At 51.2% G+C, this 19,814-nt stretch overlaps 5 protein-coding genes across 5 annotated transcripts; 4 read left to right on the top strand and 1 right to left on the bottom strand.

Annotated features, from left to right (window-relative positions):
• BO72DRAFT_206023 (putative RAS small monomeric GTPase) lies at positions 1–1,378 on the top strand. The gene is made up of 5 exons (XM_040939620.1): positions 1–95; positions 257–305; positions 363–379; positions 454–888; positions 941–1,378. Exons 1-5 carry the CDS (start codon positions 41–43, stop codon positions 1,264–1,266), a joined length of 882 nt encoding a protein of 293 aa, XP_040798413.1. The 5' UTR covers positions 1–40; the 3' UTR covers positions 1,267–1,378.
• Positions 1,379–4,943: 3,565 nt separating this feature from the next.
• BO72DRAFT_384814 (Zn(II)2Cys6 transcription factor domain-containing protein) lies at positions 4,944–5,990 on the top strand (the record flags this gene model as incomplete). The annotated part of the gene is made up of 3 exons (XM_040941563.1): positions 4,944–5,051; positions 5,111–5,208; positions 5,288–5,990. The coding sequence occupies 3 exons, from the start codon at positions 4,944–4,946 to the stop codon at positions 5,988–5,990; spliced, it is 909 nt and encodes a 302-aa protein (XP_040798412.1).
• Positions 5,991–9,367: 3,377 nt separating this feature from the next.
• BO72DRAFT_450788 (aldose 1-epimerase) lies at positions 9,368–10,872 on the top strand. Its single transcript, XM_040945336.1, has 2 exons — positions 9,368–10,054; positions 10,120–10,872. The coding sequence occupies exons 1-2, from the start codon at positions 9,555–9,557 to the stop codon at positions 10,616–10,618; spliced, it is 999 nt and encodes a 332-aa protein (XP_040798411.1). The 5' UTR covers positions 9,368–9,554; the 3' UTR covers positions 10,619–10,872.
• A 2,068-nt stretch (positions 10,873–12,940) lies between these two features.
• BO72DRAFT_530236 (nicotinate-nucleotide diphosphorylase (carboxylating)) lies at positions 12,941–14,205 on the top strand (the record flags this gene model as incomplete). The annotated part of the gene is made up of 3 exons (XM_040950288.1): positions 12,941–13,181; positions 13,252–13,307; positions 13,452–14,205. Exons 1-3 carry the CDS (start codon positions 13,026–13,028, stop codon positions 14,203–14,205), a joined length of 966 nt encoding a protein of 321 aa, XP_040798410.1. The 5' UTR covers positions 12,941–13,025.
• Positions 14,206–16,545: 2,340 nt separating this feature from the next.
• Positions 16,546–19,588, bottom strand: BO72DRAFT_205855 (putative anucleate primary sterigmata (ApsB)). Its single transcript, XM_040939619.1, has 3 exons — positions 17,390–19,588; positions 16,751–17,323; positions 16,546–16,680 (listed from the first exon to the last, which is right to left on the bottom strand). The coding sequence occupies exons 1-3, from the start codon at positions 19,343–19,345 to the stop codon at positions 16,651–16,653; spliced, it is 2,559 nt and encodes an 852-aa protein (XP_040798409.1). The 5' UTR covers positions 19,346–19,588; the 3' UTR covers positions 16,546–16,650.
• Positions 19,589–19,814: the final 226 nt, after the last annotated feature.

Raw genomic sequence — 19,814 nt, 5'->3', positions numbered from 1 at the left:
CCCCTCCCCCCACCGCCCGATTTCTCTTCTAGTGATACCAATGCCGGACTCTCCGGAGAAAATCTCCATCACGATCTGTGGAGATGGTGGATGCGGTACGTGCCATCGAATCACAGACTATGCAGAGGTGGATGGGGCGATAAAATGCGGAGGTAGCTCTTGCGCTGCCCCGTTTCACATGCGCATGGTTCTCCCCATAAACACAATACAATTCAATGCGCGTTCGCATCACTAATCGGGGCTGGTCGCACTGTAGGCAAGTCTTCAATCACTCTCAGACTGGTGCGCGGCCAGTGGACTCATGAGTAAGTGTCCGGTCGTCGGCTTGCGCAATATAAAACTAATCCGCTGCGCGGCGCCAGGTACGATCCTACAATCGGTAACGCTCTCTCCCCAACGGCACCATTTCCGACAATCACTTGAGCGGTCACTAACATGCAAGGGCAACTGCAGAGGATTCCTATTCCGTCACGCGCGTTGTGGATGGAGTGCCCTACTTCTTGTCTATCACCGATACGGCGGGCCAGGAGGAATACCGCGGACTATGGACGGCTTCCAACCTGAAATCAGATGCTTTCTTGCTGGTCTATGATATTACCAATCAACACAGCTTGCACGCCCTCGATTACTTCATGGATATGATTGAGATCGAGACTGAACAGCGAGCCGAACAGAATCACCGCCTGCGACAAGAACTGGGAGACAGTGCGGCGGGCCTTCGGGTGGGCATGCCGCCGCCCGTCAAGATCGTAGCTGGTAATAAGTGCGATTTGAAAGAGGGTCGAGTGATCGGGGCTCCTCAGGGCTTGGAGTATGCCCGCAGGCATGGGTGCGGCTTTATGGAGACCAGCGCTCGTGAGATGGTCAATATCGAGGAGACATTTTCCTGCAAGCACTCGTTCCACTCGATTTAGACGTCCAAATGCTAACATCTCATCAGTGTTAATCCGCCGAGTGGTCGAGGCGCGCCAGGCCTTTTATCAGCCGACGGCCTTGATCCCAGAGCCGGCTCATGGCAGCGGCTGGGTTCCAGAATTGAACTCCACGGCTAGCACGATCGTCCACTCGCCCTCCGTGGAACTGCCCTTTAAGCACGTAGCACCCCGGCAGCGAGGCTTTGGTTGGCTCCGGGAAAGGAAACGAGTCCATCAACAACAGGCTGATAGGTATCGTTATGGCAAGTCCGATCCTCCCACGCCATCACATCGAGAGAAGCAGCAAAATCGTCCGGCGGCCAAAACCTGGCGACGAGTGTGGTGCCTCTGATTCTGGTCTGGCCGGGCTGTGCGGGTCCCGGGGTCTGCATTCCCGGTTTGCGTTCTGATGCGTGTCTTGTTCATATACCCTCCTGTCTCACACGTTGATACCACAAAAGCTGTTGATTGAAGAATACGAATTGTTCCAGCCCTTCGAGGACCTTCTCCCACCGTCACTGATTTCAGATAATAAGGTTCCTTCTTAGTTCATGATGAGATGAACAACATGCGGGTCATCGAATACATGTGGCAGCATGACTGCGGTGGATTGGCAAACACCCTGGCAGCATGAGGTCATGGGCGAGTCCAGATTGTGAAACCGAACACAAGTCATATCTTATCGCCGGCCTGTGATGACATATCAGCCAGAGCAGCCAGTGCTTGTGCATACGCTTATCCGGCTGAGATACGGCATCCCGTACGGACATGTTCGCTTCCCCAAGGTCTCTTCATCGTAGAACACGCCCGTCTCTCTCCTTCCATGGAGGGGAAGTGAGTGAGTGGGACCCGTCGGAAAAGGAACGCGGGATGACGCTATGGTTTGAAGCACCCACGCTGCATGGGGCCGGTTCTAGACCTCGCAGGTAAAACCGGGTCAATTTATAATTCTCATTGCGTGACTGTAGGCAGAGGAGACCTCGCGTGTGTTGAGGGTACGGTACATTTAATTTTTTTTACATAGTACCGAGTAGTTCGTCGGCGATTCGAGCCATCACCCGTTCCCCGGTCTGTCGATCCCTCGTGGTGCGGAACCCCCGGGGAAATGATCAATGGAAGATCGCAACTGAATAAATGCGAACCATGTTGAACTTGCCCATTCTAGAGAGCTTGAGGCGTGGACCGGGTGAAACTAGGGAAGATGATCAACAAGACGCGGGAAGAATCGAGGAGAAGCATAAAGGTAGAAAAGATGAGGCGGGGCAGGGAGAAAGGGAGGAGTTTGACCAAGGTCCTTGGATGATTGCCAGGCTGGGAAAAGTTAATCTATAGTATTATTGCTGAGTACAGTACATAGTCCTACGACTATAGTCTACAATCAACGAGGCATCAATAGTGGCGTAACCACGAAAGTCAATTTCCGACACTATCTCAGATTCGCATTTTTCGAGTATTCATTTTCCTTTGCTTTCTTCACACAGCTGCGAACAGCAAGCAACCTTGATTGTACCAAGATATGGATACTCTGAGGGGGTGGAAAGCCAATTGGGGCGCGAGTGACAGGGTCAATCCAGCGTGGGTGACCTGATATCGACTCACCTGAGGCATGCTAACGTCATTGACTGGATGGGCTCATTCATTTCATGGGTGGAAGCTGGGGGAGGAGCTCAAGCATTTTCTCTCCTTCCCCTCCCCCTCTCCTCGGAGAAAGAAAGCGAACCGATCGGACTGGAAAGGAAATGGCAGAACAAAACGCCGATCAGCAAACGACAGTCTGAAATCATCAAAGTTTATCGATAGATTCGATAGATTCGATACTGTTCTTGTTCCTCTTCTCCCGGTAACTTGGTAGTACTGTGCTGGTGGCTGGAATATGTGGTAGTTTACTCACACATGAGTACTAATTATGCCGATTGGAACAGAAAGCAGGCTGCTGGGTTAAGCTTTTCCGGAGGATAAGGTAGTTAATCAGGGCGACACTTCAACCGAGCCTTGTAGGTACAGTGTACAGTATGCAGTTATTTTTCTTACTTGTTAGTGAAAATGATTATTCGATTATTGAATGGATGGATGAGTGATTTCAGATCGCCGATCTTGGCAGCCAGCCAGTATTGTCGAAGCTCCCGGTTTCTTGCTCTTGTTCGGCATGACTTTGCCGAGAACTGCCCAGGTGGGCTTTGCACTAAGAACGGTTGTTGTGCCGTAATGCCGAGCTTATGCAAGAGCGAGATGTCATTCTCATTCATTCATCTCTTTGCGGTAATAATAATGATTCCTGTCGATTGCCTCGAGTTACTGTCATGGGGACAGCCACCCACGTTCATAGACAAGCAAGATTGTTTTCCCATTGCCTTACTTGTGGGCCTGGCCTCAATCACGCCGAGAACTTTCCTAGAGAAAACTTCTACATCTATGCTAGACACTAAACACCCATTTGCTACTGTCACCTATTTCCGGATCCGCATAGTACAACCATCGGATATACGGCTTCCAGTGCAATCAATGATTTTCCAATTGAACCACCAGAACAGTATCGATTGACTTCATTTGCAGTGGACGATGAGACCTTCCGGCGGGACGGAAGATGGAACCAGTGTGGCGTAGTGTAGTGATCATGTACAGTACTGGATTCGGGATGAAGTACTCAACCTCAACTGACCTGAACTTTCCTCGCCCACTCCCCCCCCCCAAAAGGGATTTTTCAACCCCGGGGTCCGAGGCTAGGCCCGCGACACACCGATTCAGGTAATCAGCCTCTCTGCCGCGGGTTTTCTCTTGCTCAGCTCCCGTTCCGTTATCCGTGATTCGTATCAGGTAAGAATACCCACGAGTGACGTATCAATGTATAGGTATGTATGACTGTATCAACGTATGATTGTATGAATGCATGATTCATTGCAGTTACATCCCACGGATACTCGGCCTTACAGTTCAGCGACACTCCTCCTCAGAGGTGCAGCTAGATCGAATGACCCAAATATTCGGCAGAAGAAGAGAAGCATTGGGAAGGGAGGTCAAGATAATGTTAGACTACTTTGCTCCCATCAGCCCAATCTATCTCGTGAAGGTACTGATTCTGTGGCAATATTCAGCAAGGTTATTCAATCTGGACAAAATGTAAGTTGTAATCACTCACTGTTTTGATGCGGAAATCTCCACCAAGGAGTGAATTGATGGGCGCGGTTTTGGGCTCATCAGGTTCGGTCTTTACGGCCGCTTCCTGTAAATTTGAAACTGTAAACTACGGATGACCCGTGCTGGAACATCCTTCGACTTTCTTGATTACTGAGATGCGACTAGACCATTTCAAATCAATATAATAATGATAATTCTTCCATAACTGCCCTCCCATCCCCCCCTCTCTTCTCTTACTCTTAAATTCTAAAAGAGCTCTTAAAGTCCCTTCTACCTCTAGCTCTCTTGACTTCTAATCCCGAGCTCATTCTCTTCCGCGCGAATTCTCTCCTTCGAATACTGGTAGTATCCTATACTACCAACTATATACCAGCTAACCCTATCCCGATCAACCTGAACTCTCCGACTCTGGATCATTGCAACCCTACCCAGTCTTCTGGATCGATCCAACTTATTCACTCGGCGTTCCATCGACTCATGTGCCTTACATTGGCCGAGAAGCTTGAGATAGAAGTGATTCCATCGGTTTTACCTTTCCTGCCCCAAGATCGTTGTATCATCGATCAACCTTAACCAACTCCCCCGTCGATACTTGGATCATTACAACATTCCGCTGCAGCAGTTTCTCACAGGAGGAGAAGATAAAGCAAACGACATTCTACTTACTTGACTACAAGACCCCACCTCCGGTCCCTGGCGCCGCTATCATCATCGTCTCTCTTCTGCTTCTCCCCCTCTTTCTTCTATCTTTACCTACCTCCTCCACCTTTCTCTCCTTCCTGCGCTTTGCCATTCGACAAGCTCCGCCGAATAATCTATAATCACCATATACATACATACATTTATACATACATACACCACTCCCATATATATCTATATACACATACACACACAATGACAGCGCGCCAATCGTCACCGACTTCAGACCACTCACATTCGGACGGCAACGTCCGCAAGAGGGTTTGTAAGGCCTGCGATCGGTGTAGACTGAAGAAATCCAAGGTAAGCTAAAGCCATGGCTCGACGCATCAGCTTCGGCCTGATGCACTGACCCGGTGCAGTGTGACGGAGCCAACCCATGTGGTCGGTGTAGGACGGACAATGCCATCTGTGTATTTGGCGAGCGGAAGAAGGCCCACGATAAAGTGTACCCCAAGGGGTGAGCGCGTTCCTTGGCATTGAACTTTTACTATGGATTTAGTCGTGTTCGAACCAATGACTGACTCTTCGCCCGACAGATATGTTGAGATGCTCGAACAGCAACAAGCATGGCTTGTTCATGGACTTCAGGAGCTGTACCGACGAGCCACAGAAGGCGAAGGCTGGCACGGCGAACCGTTGCAATGCGAACCAAACGGCCATCCGCTGACGCACGACTTACTCACTCGACTGGGGGCTCTGGATCAGACAAAAGGCGAGCGCTTCGAAGAGAACACGGAGGCCATGCAGCAAGAGCTGTGGACGCAAAATGCCGGACACATGCAACGCCAAGATTCGTCAGATGGAAGCTCCGATAGCGCACAATCACCAACTGTTCCCACTCGATTTTCGGATCCCTTTGCGCATCAAATGCCACCCACCCCGACGACCTTCAGCGCATCTCGGGCACAGGGACCCACGATCAAGACCGAACCGCAGATGGCCCCCTCGAACCCGGCGTTCGCAGCTTCCATGTCTATGCAAGGCGTGGTCAACCCCTTGGCGCTTCAGACTCCGCAACAATGGCCAAGCAACAACTTCAGCTCTTTTGAGGATATCGATCTGATAGGTGCCTCGGACTACACGAACCTGTCCTTCGATGATCAGGTTTCCTCGCCCATGTTCAACCGTCAGATTCCCATGAGTTGCATGTTGACCTCATCGTATATGGACACGAAAAGCGATTACGAAGACATCAATCAATTTCTAAATGCCAACCCGCCTGAGATCGCGTCTACCTAATGAGTTCCTTGAATATGCCGCAATCTTGCCAAAGTTACGATTTGTTGGCGCGAGATGGAGTTTCACCATCGTGACGTGACGCCTGTACAGTATACATGTATGACCTGTCCTTCCAACTGTCTCGCCTGGTGCTACTTCCATTCTTTTTCTTCTCGACGACTACATGCGCTCTTAATCGCGGCAGAGGATGATTGGCAGACTGTACAGTGTGACTTTCTCTTCTTTCAAGCGGCTGGTCTCATACACCTCATCCATGGGAAGTAGTTCACTGCTATCCGTTGGATTGAATTTCATGGGGGGTTATTCATCCTTCTTTCCTTCTTGTTCGGACTTTTGCGGATATTGTTTCTGAGTCTTGGGATTTGGATTGGATTGGGTGTTGGCATGGGTTTGTGGTGATGATGGTGTCTTGGGTGTTTTGGGTGATAGCTGGCGTTGGCGTTTCGAAAACAGTGGCTGGGCTTCTTGGACTGACTCCCCACCTGCATTTTTCTCCGAGTCAAAATTTTACTTTTCTCTGCGCTGGTGTTCTGAGCTCCGGGTACTGGATTTATTGCACTCATTACCATTTCGTGCCCTATAAAGCGCCCGAATATATCTTATTATTGTGAGGTGAACCAACTAGGTACCGAGAAGTGACCGAGCTTGGGCCTGAGGCGGGCAGTAGTAGAGAAATTGGACGGATGACGTTGAGACACCGCCCTGACTAAAACCGGCGGTGGAGGACGTCATTATTATTATTAGATGTCAGCCCGTTCTTATCTCCGTGGCTTCTCTCCGAATGTAATGAACCCAGCACAGCGCAGCACTCAGCATTGATTCGTTCTTTCTCGACGGGGTAGTTACCAATGACCGAGTCACTAGGTGCAGACTAGCTAATTCTACGCCAAGCCGAAGGTTGCATCTAGATGCTGCTGTTCTGATGCAGATAGGGGCTCACGCCAGCTACGGAGGAGTACTGACTGTACTACTGGTGGGTGCAGCGTTGAATCATGATGAGAAAAGCAAGAAAGAGAGGGTCCAGTCCCCACCAGCAGCAATGCGACGGAGCCGCTAACACCTGCACACAGTTTGGTTCTTGATGGAGCCCAGCCCAAGCGAACTCCTGGGAGAGATCTTGGCTTGACGGCTTCATCCATCTTCCAGCCTGTGTGTTTCGTCCCTCCGATCCCGAAACTGTCACAGACAGACAGACCCAGAAGAGAAACAAAGAAAGCTCAATCCACGACCCGTTGGTGAGCACTGAAGCTGTTTGTACTGTATGTTACCCATACATCTATACATACATAATCTACTACACTCATTACCGGCGATTGTACGGTGTACATACTTGCAAAAACCTGGTTTTGAAACCCTTTTACTTCCGGATTACGGAGGTTTCTCAATCTCACCAGCTCCATAATCCATCCCAAAGGCCGTGATCCATGTGCATTAGACTATGCTGTTAGTCTGTTGGACTCTGACATCTTTTTTTTTTTGGACTCTTATTTTGTCCTTTTCCCCCTTGGGTTATTTTCCTTGCTCCTTACTCCATTAGGTTCTGCACCCACCTTCCAACCATCAAGGTTGCATGCCTGGGTCCTTTTGATGGACGCAGACCACCTTTGGGGCATTGGTCCAAAGTAGACGGGCCAACTGACTGCCAGGGCGTAAACGGGGTTTGGAACCGGCATTGACAGCAAACACTTCCAGTATTTTACTTGTTATCCACAGCAGATAGTTAAGAAGTCTCTTTATGTCTTATGATCGGCTCACGACCTGTTCGGAACTTCTCAATTGTCTGCCTTGGGCCCTTGGCAACTTCTTGCACAAAACTTTAGATGTACTGCACTGTACGCACAAGCGCGCTCATCGAACGCAAAAGCGGCATCTCTTCTAACCTTCGAGTCTGGGTCTCTACATGTAAGTATGTGGTAATGTGGAGGTCAATCGATTTTGAGTGTCGTCAGTGCCCCTGAGCCACTCGGGTACCATAATCAGGCCCAGGCTACTCCTGATCTCTAGTTTCAGGACTGAAAATGAATTCCGTGAGATAATTAATGGAGTTGTGGAAACTGCCCACACAAAAAAAGGTCAGAAAGGCAAAGAAAGGTCCGATGATATGTCCGACAGGGGCTCCATCCCGAGTGCAGGGCAGTGGTGCACCGATTCCGCGATGGGGTCGGAGTTTACCGCTTTGGATCGTGTCCAAAAACTCCCACTTTCCTGACTAATCCAGTCCCCGAACCGCTGGAAGCTTCCGAGAATCATTAATCAGCCTGGCTGGAGTAGAAGAAACCGGAGGACTCGACCTAGAACACAAGACAACCCAAACTTTCGGGGTGAAGACGGGGCTTTAGGATAAGTGGATTCGCGATGAACCGCCTGGACATGTGTGTAACACGTAACTTAGTCAACGAGTAAGGTGCCAGTCTCACAGTCCTTCTTGCAGGCCATTTGACCGAATGAGGTGGGCTGAGCGATTAATATTTGCTGCCGCACGGGCCAACCGTATGTCGAGTCGGCAATCCGCAAATGCACATAGTACGTACTGTAGGTAGGAAGAAGAGGGTAATGAGCCCCTCTTAATTTCGAAAGTAGCGTATGCAGTGAGATTTCTATGACTTAAATAAGCGTCGCATAGCTTATCTGCTTGAGTCCTCCAAAGGAAAGTCAAGTTGGCTACTGCCTACGCGTAGTAACCAGTAACCATTCGGTTAACTTACTTTTGGTAGTTGTGCATGCATCTCTCTCATAGTGACTCAGCGGATGTGATCTCGGCACGGAATTCCACGCACTCCGTCATGACCGACCCGAGGCTGGCGTTTGGCCGCTCTCCGTGCTGAGCTCCTTCATATGTGCATACTGCATACAGTAGATACAGTACAGTACAGTACAGTACGTAGCGAGAAGATTGATGGGTGGATGGGTTGATATACTTGTTTGATGCCGTACCGCATGAATACTGCCGCAAGGGCTCTCGTCAAGCTCCATAGCTGCTCGTCACTTACTCATAGTTGGTTATTTGTTTGCTGGTCGGTTTGTTGGTTTGTTGACTCGTTTGTTGATGTTTCTGCCTGGGGCACTCATTTCCCCGGAAGATTACCCAATCAAGGTGGTTTAGCCTAAATGTCTGGGCTCAGTGTCTGTCCATTTCCCCTCTCTTACGCTCTCTTAAGTCTTCTCACTTATCGAATACTAGCTCTCTGCAAAATGACTTTCGTCATTCGTGGAGCTATTTATCCGATCTGGGATGATTATAAGGAGGGGCTAATGTTCTCTCAGGCCCAGCGAGCCCTCACTCTCCATTGAGCAATTTTGAGCCACAGGGTCTCACTCGCCGTACGGAGTACTTACTACGTACTACGTACCCGCCAAGTCGAGCGTCGGGGAAAACAGGCAATTGCGGGGTAAACAATTGTGGGTGAATTTCCGAAACCCCCCTTTCAACTGACTTGCTTCCATCTCGTGGACCCTGATAAGCTTATACGTGTCCCAATCTTTTTTTCTATCAAGTTGACCTTCGCCCTGACTAGCAACAATTACTTCCGAAAGTCTACCTGATCACCGGAGAATAATAACAAAATGGGTGACAATACCTCCGTCAAGTTCACCTCTCTGGGCGCCATCATCCAGGAATTCAACGTGGGCGGTCAAAACATAGTCCAGGGATTCACAGCCCAGAAGCTATACGAGGAACACAACAGTCCCTGGTTCGGTGCCAACATTGGCCGGGTGGCCAATCGGATCAAGGACGGAATCATCCGCAATCTCAATGGTCGTGAATATCAGCTGGAGCAGAACGATGCCCCCAATGCCCTGCATGGCGGTAGTCAAGGCTGGGGCCGACGCAACTTCGAGGGCCCAACCGTTCTGCAGCGGCATGGCAAGGAAACCCTGCTTTATACCTATCGGAGTCTTCACAACGAGGCGGGGTACCCGGGTACGGTGGACCTGAAGGTCTTCTACACGGTCAGCGAGGAGAAGGAGGGTAATATCACCCGATCCGTGCTGGATATCGAATATGAGGCCGAGTTGGTGGGCGATGAGTGCGAGGAGACCGTCATCAACCTGACAAACCACAGGTATGCAGGCACAATGTGCTGTCCATTGAGTCCACTTGATCTGACCAACTTGTGCGGGAGCATAGCTATTTTAACCTAGGGAGCGGCGCAACCACCGAAGGGACTGTCGCCAGACTGTCTACACAAGATTACCTGCCTCTTGAGGGTGGGATCCCTCGCGGCCCGATCGAACCGTATCCCAGCCAAGTGACGAAAGAGTTCACCTTCGGGCCTGAGAACCAATTTGACGATATCTTCGTTATGGAGCGCGAGATCGCCCGGGTGCCACTCGATACACGCGGACAGCCCCTCCAGCTGCAGGCCGAATTCCGCCACCCGGACTCGCGTCTTAACCTGCAGGTGTATAGCACGGAGCCTGCCTTCCAATTCTACACGGGACAAGGCATCGACGTGCCGGCCACGGAAGGGAACCCGAGCCGCGGGCCATTTGCCGGGTTTTGCATCGAGCCTAGTCGCTTTGTCAACGCGATCAACGAACCAGCCTGGCGGCACACAGTGGTCCTGAAGAAGGGAGCTCAGTACGGCAGCAAGATCACCTATAAGGCATGGAGAGACCCGCGCTGAACTGCCGCGGCAATGGCGATTGAACGAATGGGGTTTAGGTTCGATGGTCAGCCAGACCACTGATCGGTTGATTGATTGTCGCTATTGACCTCTGACTGGGGGTTAGATTTGAACTTGGGCCTTGGATCTCGGCATCTTACACTCCGATCAGTGCCTGTCTGTACACGTAACGAGTAATTTGTCCTCAAGTGCGGAACAGTTTCCGCTCACTTTCTTACCATGGAAATAAGAAAAAATTTCTTGTCCAAGCTGCGTTGGCCGACATCCCTGGCTTTTGGTGCTTGTGTGTGCCGATTTACCCTTTATCACCGTGATATGTATCCGAAGCAGCGTGGGTCTAGAAAAATGGATCTCTGTAGTGGGAACCCGACTCCACCAGACCTGAGCAACAATGGAAGAAGGAAAGACCAGGCGAAAAAGCCTCAAGAGAGGCCCTAGTTTCCACCTTCCGTCATTTGGATGAAGAACATTACTAGCTTCAATGGCACGCCTACATGATCTACAGTCGTACCATTGTGAGTTAGCCTACTCCCGTCAAATAATACTCAACACGGGAAGAAAGTCGTGGGAGAAAAAGTTTGTTTGACATTTCTGAAACCCTGAGAGGTTCTCTCGGCTCCTCGGAGCTCTCGCAGTCTCGCTCTTTCTTTTCCAGTGGGGGGTGCACATTTGTCGATAGGATGGGATGGATCATGGGACAGGGAGAAAAAATCGCTCAATCGAGGCGCCAAGATATTCTGGAATCTCGCTAGAAGCAATGATTAGCTAGCCGGGAGGTGAGAGGATGTTTGACGGTTGATGGCAGAGAGGTCTGCTTCTTCGACTTTTTCTTGCATGCGCCATGCCATGGTGCTGGGTCGAGCATCATGTATACACTCAGTGAATACTAGGTAGAGTGACTTGAGATTATTCTATTCTCATGTTCATAGCGATTTTGATACAAGTATGTACAGGCTCGTCGCAGCAAAGAAATCATCTATTACATTACAATACGATACTGTACAAATATGTGAAGAGACCTGTCACTGTGGTAAGAATAATGGTATTTGTAATCGCAACTCGAATGCAAAAAAACTGCAAGTGCTTCCGGAAATACGGATGATCGAGGGGACTGTACTGTCTGTACTGTACGGACAGTGCAGTAACTTTTCTTCGGAGGCCGAGAGAGCGGGAGACGGAAACAATCCAGTCCCGGGCAAAAGCTTGGCGTGTGGATCAGCCTTACTTAAGCTGAACTGCGCATTTCCCCTGTTATACCAGTTATGTACTGTACAAAGCAAACTTCGCTGCTCTAACTTCACACAACTGACCAAGTCTTCACGGCCTGACCACCATACATAACCCCATAGTATGCACTTGCACAACCCACAGCTTCATCCGCCCGCGACCTGAGGAATCTGGCATTTATTGACAACAAATTGAACCTAGTTTACTCCACATAAGCGTGGTGCTGATCCCTAACTCTAGCCAAAAGTTTTGCACTGTACAACAAGCGAGCAGCATGATTGATTTTATGTGGTCTCAAGTGTGAGCTTATCCTCTCGATATATCGTGATGTACGTACAGTACTAGGCTACTTGCAACAAGCTAAGTTGGTGTAAGAAAATGATTATTTTATATCTGATTACGATTGCGGGTAAGATCTCCTTGAGGACAAGACAGCCCATCGATCCGTGCTTTTCTTATTCACTGTCATTTTTCTCTTCTTTTTTTCAAGACAATCTTGCTGCCTAAGAAATAGCAATGGGAAGTCGAGTTTAACTACGTTAACGAGTGGCTCTCGACGTCAGCAACTGTTCACAGCTCCTATGCAGCGTAGACAAGTGAGAATTGACACTTGTCAACTCACTCATGAGTTGGCAGAGCATTGAGCTCTTGTATCACTAATCCGATGGGCGTCAAAGCCCCTTCTTTTCCATTTCTTTGGTTCGTCTTGTGTTGACAGATGTCATCATATCTCGCGCTGGGAGCTCGGTGCAAGGAAGGATCCACGGGTCGACGTAGCAACCTCGTGTTCGTATTCGAAGTTAGACACGCGTACGAGAGTAGAGGTAGAACATCTTGAGATAGTACTAACTGTGAACTTGGTTTGTATACTGTCATCCCCTTACACGTTTTGGGAATATTGATCTCCAAGAACGGAGTATTGTATTCGTACATGAGCATGAGTATGGAGTACATTAACTAACTCACTAGTTGAGCATCAGACTGATTATATAAGTCCTGACTCATCCTCCTACCCCTCCCCGGAAGCACCCGAGGAAATTGCTTGCCCCGCGTGGGGGGTTCGTTGACAACGACAACTTCCTTCCTCCTGCGTCTTCTGCTTCTTCCACCTTTCCCTCATCGACAATACCATCCCCTACATACTCAACTCACTTAGACACCAGACTGAACCAAGACACCAATGGCTGCCAAATACGGTGATCTCAGTCATCTCCTTCCCGGGAACTACAAACGCCTCATCAGCGCTTGGTTGGAAGAGGACTGTCCCAGCTTCGACTATGGCGGCTTCGTCGTCGGGGAATCCGAGGGCGAGGCCCGTCTACTAGGCAAGAGCAAAGTATGTTGTCAACTCCCCCTCCTCCTTCCCCTTCCTGTTTCTTGTCAATTGACTTACGCTCCTGGTCTAGGGTATCATTGCAGGTGTTCCGTTCTTCAATGAAGTCTTTGCGCAACTTGGATGCACGTACGTCAAACCCTATACCTCCTCCTCCTCTATCTCCTCCCCCCCAACCGACGAAGCCCCCATTTCACCCAACCCCACAAGACACAACCATAATCGGCAAGACCCCACTAATGATCACCCCAAAAATTGAACCAAATGCAACAGAGTAGAGTGGCATCTTCCCGAAGGCTCCCTCACCACCACCTCATCAGCATCCACCACCGACCCTATCAAGACCCACTGCGCCACCGTCCGCGGTCCCATCCGCAAAATCCTCCTCGGCGAGCGCGTCGCCCTAAACATTCTCGCCCGCTGCTCCGGAATTGCCACCAAGTCCGCCGCCTTGGTCGCCGCCGTCCGCGCCCAGGGCTGGACCGGCACCCTGGCCGGCACCCGCAAGACCACCCCGGGCTTCCGCGTCGTCGAGAAGTACGGCATCCTGGTGGGCGGCGCTGACCCCCACCGCCATGACCTGAGCGCCATGACGATGCTGAAGGATAATCACGTCTGGGCCTGTGCCAACAATCGGGCCGCGGCGGACGGCGGGGTGCAGGACGGCGGAGCCTCGTCGATTGCGGCCGCTATTCCGCGCGCCGTCGACGCCGCCAAGGCCGTCGGGGGCTTCGCGACCAAGGTGGAGGTCGAGGTGCGGGATCTCGAGGAGGCGAATGCTGCGATCGCCGCCGGGGCGGACGTGATTATGCTGGACAATTTCACGCCGGTGGGTGTGCGCGAGGCTGCGAGGCAGCTCAAGTCGGATTGGGCGGGTAAGCGGAAGTTTTTGATTGAGGTCAGTGGCGGGTTGACGGAGGAGAATGCCGCGCTGTATGCTTGTCCCGACGTCGACATCTTGTCCACTAGCTCGATTCATCAGGGTACCGGCATCGTGGACTTCTCTTTGAAGGTCTCTTTGCGGTAAGTTGGTTGCGGTCGGTGCCCGAGTGTTGCGCCGCCGGGAATGGGGAGGTTAGGATCTTACGATGCTACGTTGTGCTGTATATCTTTGTAGACTGGGACTAATGATATATGTCTCGATTGTCTTTTGTTCTTACGGGCCAGACTTCTTGCACCTTCAATCATTCAGATATCTCTCTATCACGTCCCCTCTTCACTTTCTGCCAGCCACCTTCTCTGGTTCAACTTTGCTTCAAAAGTAACAGAGCTCCACGTGTCTAAATCATGCGCCAACAAGGAAATAAAATCCAAAATCAAGAGAGAGAGAGAGAGGGTATCTGGTACACACACGCAGAGAGGACCGGAACAATATACAATATCGCTATCAACAGGCTGGGGTGAATGAGCAGAACATTTGCAAGGGGGGAATAATAAACAAGATAACAGTGGATGATTATTCAAGAAAGGAAGGGGATGCGGGAAAATGGAAAAAGGACGGCCGGCAGCAAGCAAGCCTACACCTCGATATCAACGTAGATGCCCTCCTCCCCACTCGAACTCGGCTCGTCGTCGCGATGGCGCTCGTACCCGTCACTCGTGCCGGGATCAGGACTATCGAGTCGCCGTTGAGCTGGCACGCGCATATGGGTGCTGCCATCGCCGTCGAGCGACGATGTCCTAGTCGACACGTCGTGATGTAGACGCCGTCTCTCCAGCTGAGCGCGCAGTCGCTGGTTCTCTGCGTCCCGCTCCTCGAGACGCTTCCGCGCCCCGCTGCGGTCCAAGATCCGAGCTTCCCGTTCGGCTTTGAGTCTCTTCTCCAGTTCACGCAGACGCTGGATCCACCTCTCACTATTGGCGGGGTCGGCCGCGAGCGGATGGGGGCGCGAGCCGTGTACGAGCGCACCGTCTGTGGCCTCGGCCAACGTCGATCCCCGACTGCGCGAATGAGACTGTAGCAGATTAAGCTCGGCCTTCAGGAGCCGGTTTTCTCCACGGAGCTTAGCGATTTCCGGAGACACTCCGGACAGGCTGCGGTTATGTTGCTGCGCGCGCATGTTCATCATCGATTCTTCCACACGATCCAGTTTCTTGACTCGCAGGCTGAAAGCGTGTTCTAACGACTGATACTGTTTGGCTAAATCGCGCTCAACGCCCTTGATACGAGCCTTGAACCCCAGAACCACGTTCTCCAGGGTTTTGACAGCAAGCAGAAGGTTGCGGCTGAAGCCGGGCCAAAATAGGATATTCCCGATGACTTCCTGGCTAGGCAGATTGCCATTGATCAGGCTGTTGGAGTGGGCCCAATCCGGCCCGCACATCAAGGACAGACGCTTCCAAATCGCTAAGAGCATGGCGTTCCTCTCGCTTAGCTGGTCCTTGAACTGTTGTTCAATAGTCGTGAAGCGCTTTCGATCTTGATTCCGTGCATTTTCAAGGTCTGAAATGCGCGAGTTGTTCTGCGTGATGGTCCGAGACGCCTGGTGATGGGATTTGAGGGCCTGATCGAATGACTGCTTGTCGGCGCGGCGAGCCTGGCGTTCACGATCAAGAAGCTCGGCCAATTTACGTGACTCCAGACCATGGCTCTCCAGTAGCGCGTCCCGGTTTCGCAACAACGACTCCTTCTCGTCGAGCTTGGAGCGGGTACTCTCAAGTTCTAGGGCAGTCGATTCGAGTTCCTTCTGCAATTTCATGATGTTGGAAATGAGGCTAGAGCGACTGCCGGTCAGATCGCCCAGTGTTTGACGCAGGTTGTTCTCCAAGTCCATCAGCCGCTCTCTCCACATATTCGTGTCGATCTCCTGTGCTGAGAGGCTTTTCCTCAGCTTGCGCGCCTCTTCCTTAGCTGTAGATGCTTCACGATTGAGCTCATTGATAATGCGCTGGACTTCTTGTTTCTCCTTGTTGCCCACAACTTCCCGTTGGTGTCGCTCCTCGGCCAGACGCTCTTCTAGCTCCTTAGTTTTGTCCTTTTCACTCTGAAGTGCCAGTCTGTATGTCTTGAGCTCTGACTCGAGGTCTCCAATCCTGATCTTATCGCCGTCCTGCTCTTCCCTTAGGAACGCAATCTCGTTTTGACTCGACTCAATTTGAACCGTTAGTCGCTGAACCTTGGTGTTTGACTCGTACAGACTCTTCCCCAGCGATTCCATCTCACGGTTGCAATCTTCCAGTTCCTGCTGAACAGCCTTATACCGCTGCAGGTTGTTCTGCGCATCCTCCTCCAGCCGAATGATACCTTCACTTGCCGACCGCATTTCGGCCTGCAAAGCTCTTAGGTTTTCATCTTGAACCCTGAGCTCCTCGTTCAATTGTTGACACTCTTCCACCTTCTGATCTAGTTCCTCCCCAACAGTGTCTATCTCCTCCTGGGCTTCGGACCTCAGATGTTGGAAAGCTTCGTTGCGTTCCTCGGCCAACTGCAAGGCCTGGTCACGTTCCTGTAATGCCTGATCGCGCTCCTGAGTCAGAGTCTCGATTTCGTCATCTGCTTGATCTACGTCTGCTTGGTAAGCCTTGTCAACAGCCTCCAGTTCTCGAAGGTACTCCTCAGCTTGCTCACGAACAGCCTGGTTATCGAGTTTTAGGGCCGAGACCTGGTCACGCAATTCCCCAATCCGCACTTCTAAGTCTTCTCGCTCTGCTTCGTCGCCTGGAGATTGACCTGTCCCATCACTAGCACGGGACGAAGGCCTACCATGAGCTCGGGATGCCGAGCGATCGAAGATACTATCGCCCGCCACTGATCGACTACCGTCGCGGCGCTGGCCTAATTTTAGTTCTTCAATCTCCTGGTATAGACGCTCTTTTTCCCGATTCCGAGATGTAAGCATCGAGGTTTGCGCGCTCACTTCCTTCCTTAACTCTGCATTCTCCTGTTTCAGGAGCTCCAATTCCATGACCAGTGTGGAACTGGAGGAACTCCCAGTATTAGCATTTCGAACGAAATCTCTTTCAGAAGCGGCTGAGTATGAGGCCACCGATCCAACCCAGTCCCGCTGCCCAGGCCGCGCGGAGGTCAGTGGGAAGCTCATCGTCTCGGTCCTCAGGCGCAAGGCCTCCTCTCGTAATCTCTTGTTCTCCTCCTCGGCTTGTTCACGTGCTGCGGCCTCGGCCTCGAGCATGTCCTTCCACATATCCTGGAGTTCGAAACGTCAGTAGGGTTGACCTCGAAGAAGCTGCTCGCAAGGTGAACATGGACTGACCCTCTCTTCCCTTGCTCCCACGTCTGATCCCATGGGCCTTCCCTCACTCCTTCCATCGCTGAGTGATTTCACCATCTCAGCAAGTCTTCTCTTCTCGCTCTCACGCACGATACTTTCTGACCTGAACCTCTCAATCTCTAGCTCATAGGTTTCTATTCGTTCCCTCAGGAATATTATCTCTTCGTCCTGTGCTGCATCTCGGTCTTCATCTTCGGAGCCGTCAGGGTCGTGATTAACCATAGGTTCTTTGTCTGATTGCTGATCCTTTAGCTGTTTTTCAAGCTCACGGACTTTCCGCTTCAGGTTCTGGCTGTCTTTTTGTAATTTCAACTTATCTGATTTAAGCTCGACATTCTCGGAAATCATCTCTTTGATACCTTCCTCAGAGCGCCGGTTCAAGGCTTCATTCAAAAAGTGGATTCTCATCTTCAGATCAAAATTCTCTTTCGAGAGACGGTCGATGGTACTACTTTGCTCCTTGAGGGTCATGGTACGACCACTCTTTGTAAAGCCGGGAGTGGTGCTTGTACGTTTGTCTGGGGACAGTGCACGGCTGCCATAATCCTCCCTAAATTGCTTGACGAATGTGCTTGGGATCTGAACATCTTTGATGCGTTCGGCGATAGCTGTATCCGTGGGGAAGCTGTTATTGCGATGTTTAGCCTTCGGTGTTATTGGCCCTGCAGCTTCCTGGGCACTTGATTGCTCAGATACATGATTTCCGGGCTGATGGGTGTGATGGTGTTGGGAAGATGATCCTGGGCGCGACCTTGAGGGCCCGTCTTCCTCGTTGAGAGTGTGGAGACCCCCTTCTATAGTTCCACTGGGTCCTTTACGGTCAAAGACGTTATCGTCGCTGTAACCAGAAATGCCTGAAGCCATGCTGCCCAAGCTCACCGATCGGGCTAGAGTGTTGCGCTGTCCGGCTTGGATGCTACTCGTCATGCCAGGTGCTGCACCGCCCGATTGAAGGGCATAATCAGCACCCAATGTCGCATCGCTATTTGTTATCTCTGTGCCGGTGCTTGTTACCGATGAGTATGAAAGCCGATGTGCCGACTGGCGGCTGGCCAGATACTTTGGCCTACTACTTCTGCGACTGCTTGCGCGCGAGATCGCTTCTGCGTTCCCGCCGCTGTTCTCTTGGAAGAACCTCGACGGCCCAGGTGATAAGTTGCGCGGCTCGCTGCGAGAGTTCTGCCCTATGGACTGTAGCAACTGGTTGGGCTCGGGTGTGGAGAAGTGCTCTCTTTGAATGATGCCTATAGAGATTTGGTTGGCATCTCGAGGATCTTCCGGAGAGGCGGTCGGATTCCTGTTGGCTGTCCTAAGAGCTGCCGCCGTCGATGGCGACGAGTATGTCCCCTCAATTTGGGTCGTAATATTGTCGGCGTGCTGCTCGGACGAAGCCGCGGATGTGGCATCCATGCCTTCATCGTCAGCCTCTTCCGGACGCGGGCTAGGACGCGGGCTAGGGGTTTGCGGAATCGGAACCTCGTCGCCGACCGATGTAATGTCAACATTTGACTCAACCGGTACCAGAAAGGATAGCTGAGAATTTTCCGGACCGGAAGGACCAGGGCCACTGCCGCGATGCGCCTCAACCATTGATGTATCATCAGCACCGACGGTTCGATTTGTTGCTGTGGCTTGAATGGTCGAAGGGTCAGGTAAAAAACTTGACTCCATGTCCATCAGTCGTTTCCGCATTTCATTTTCCTGGAGAAAGGTCTGATCCTCGGCACGATCGTGATCGCCATCCTCGCTCGACAGGAGTAGGCTACTGTCGTCATTATCGGGCAAAGGGGGCAGAGAAAGGTTTGTATCATCGGGTTCTTGCTGTCGCGCGGAAGATGTATCAGTCGCAGGGTTGGGTCGACTGATTATATTAGATGGTGCTTTGTCAGTGTTAGTGCCAATGCGGTCAGCGTCGCCGCCTGAGCCGATGGTATCCATGGTGTTCTGTGGGCAGATTCCCCCACGCTTTTGGATGGGGGGGGGGAGGACTTGGAACTTTCAGATTGGTGGATGTGATCGCATAGGATCTCGTGATAAGTTGTAGAGAACTGATATTTTAAGGTACATAGGAGTGAAGCAGTCCCAGTAGGAACAGGAGCAAGGAAAGGGAAGGTTGGCTAGGCGCGGAGCAGTTGGAAAGTGTAGGTTGGGACCAGAAGATGCGTCGTCGGTCACGACGGGATGTGTTAACCTTATGTGTTGTATTTACTGTTTGGGTGGTGAATTGACACCTTAGGCTGCCAACACCAGGTCCAGCAACCGCGGCAGCAACCGCGGTAGCAACAGGGAAGATGGTATATCATGCCCAGTGGCAGATACTGTATGTACTGTACATTTACAATACATTGAGCAGTTGAGGAGTAGATCTACCGATTTGATTCTAAGCAACTAGGTAAAACCACCAGCA

The sequence above is a fragment of the Aspergillus fijiensis genome, assembly GCF_003184825.1.
Source record: "Aspergillus fijiensis CBS 313.89 unplaced genomic scaffold BO72scaffold_49, whole genome shotgun sequence".
Taxonomy (NCBI): domain Eukaryota; kingdom Fungi; phylum Ascomycota; class Eurotiomycetes; order Eurotiales; family Aspergillaceae; genus Aspergillus; species Aspergillus fijiensis.
This window is presented reverse-complemented; position numbering and strand designations above follow the sequence as displayed.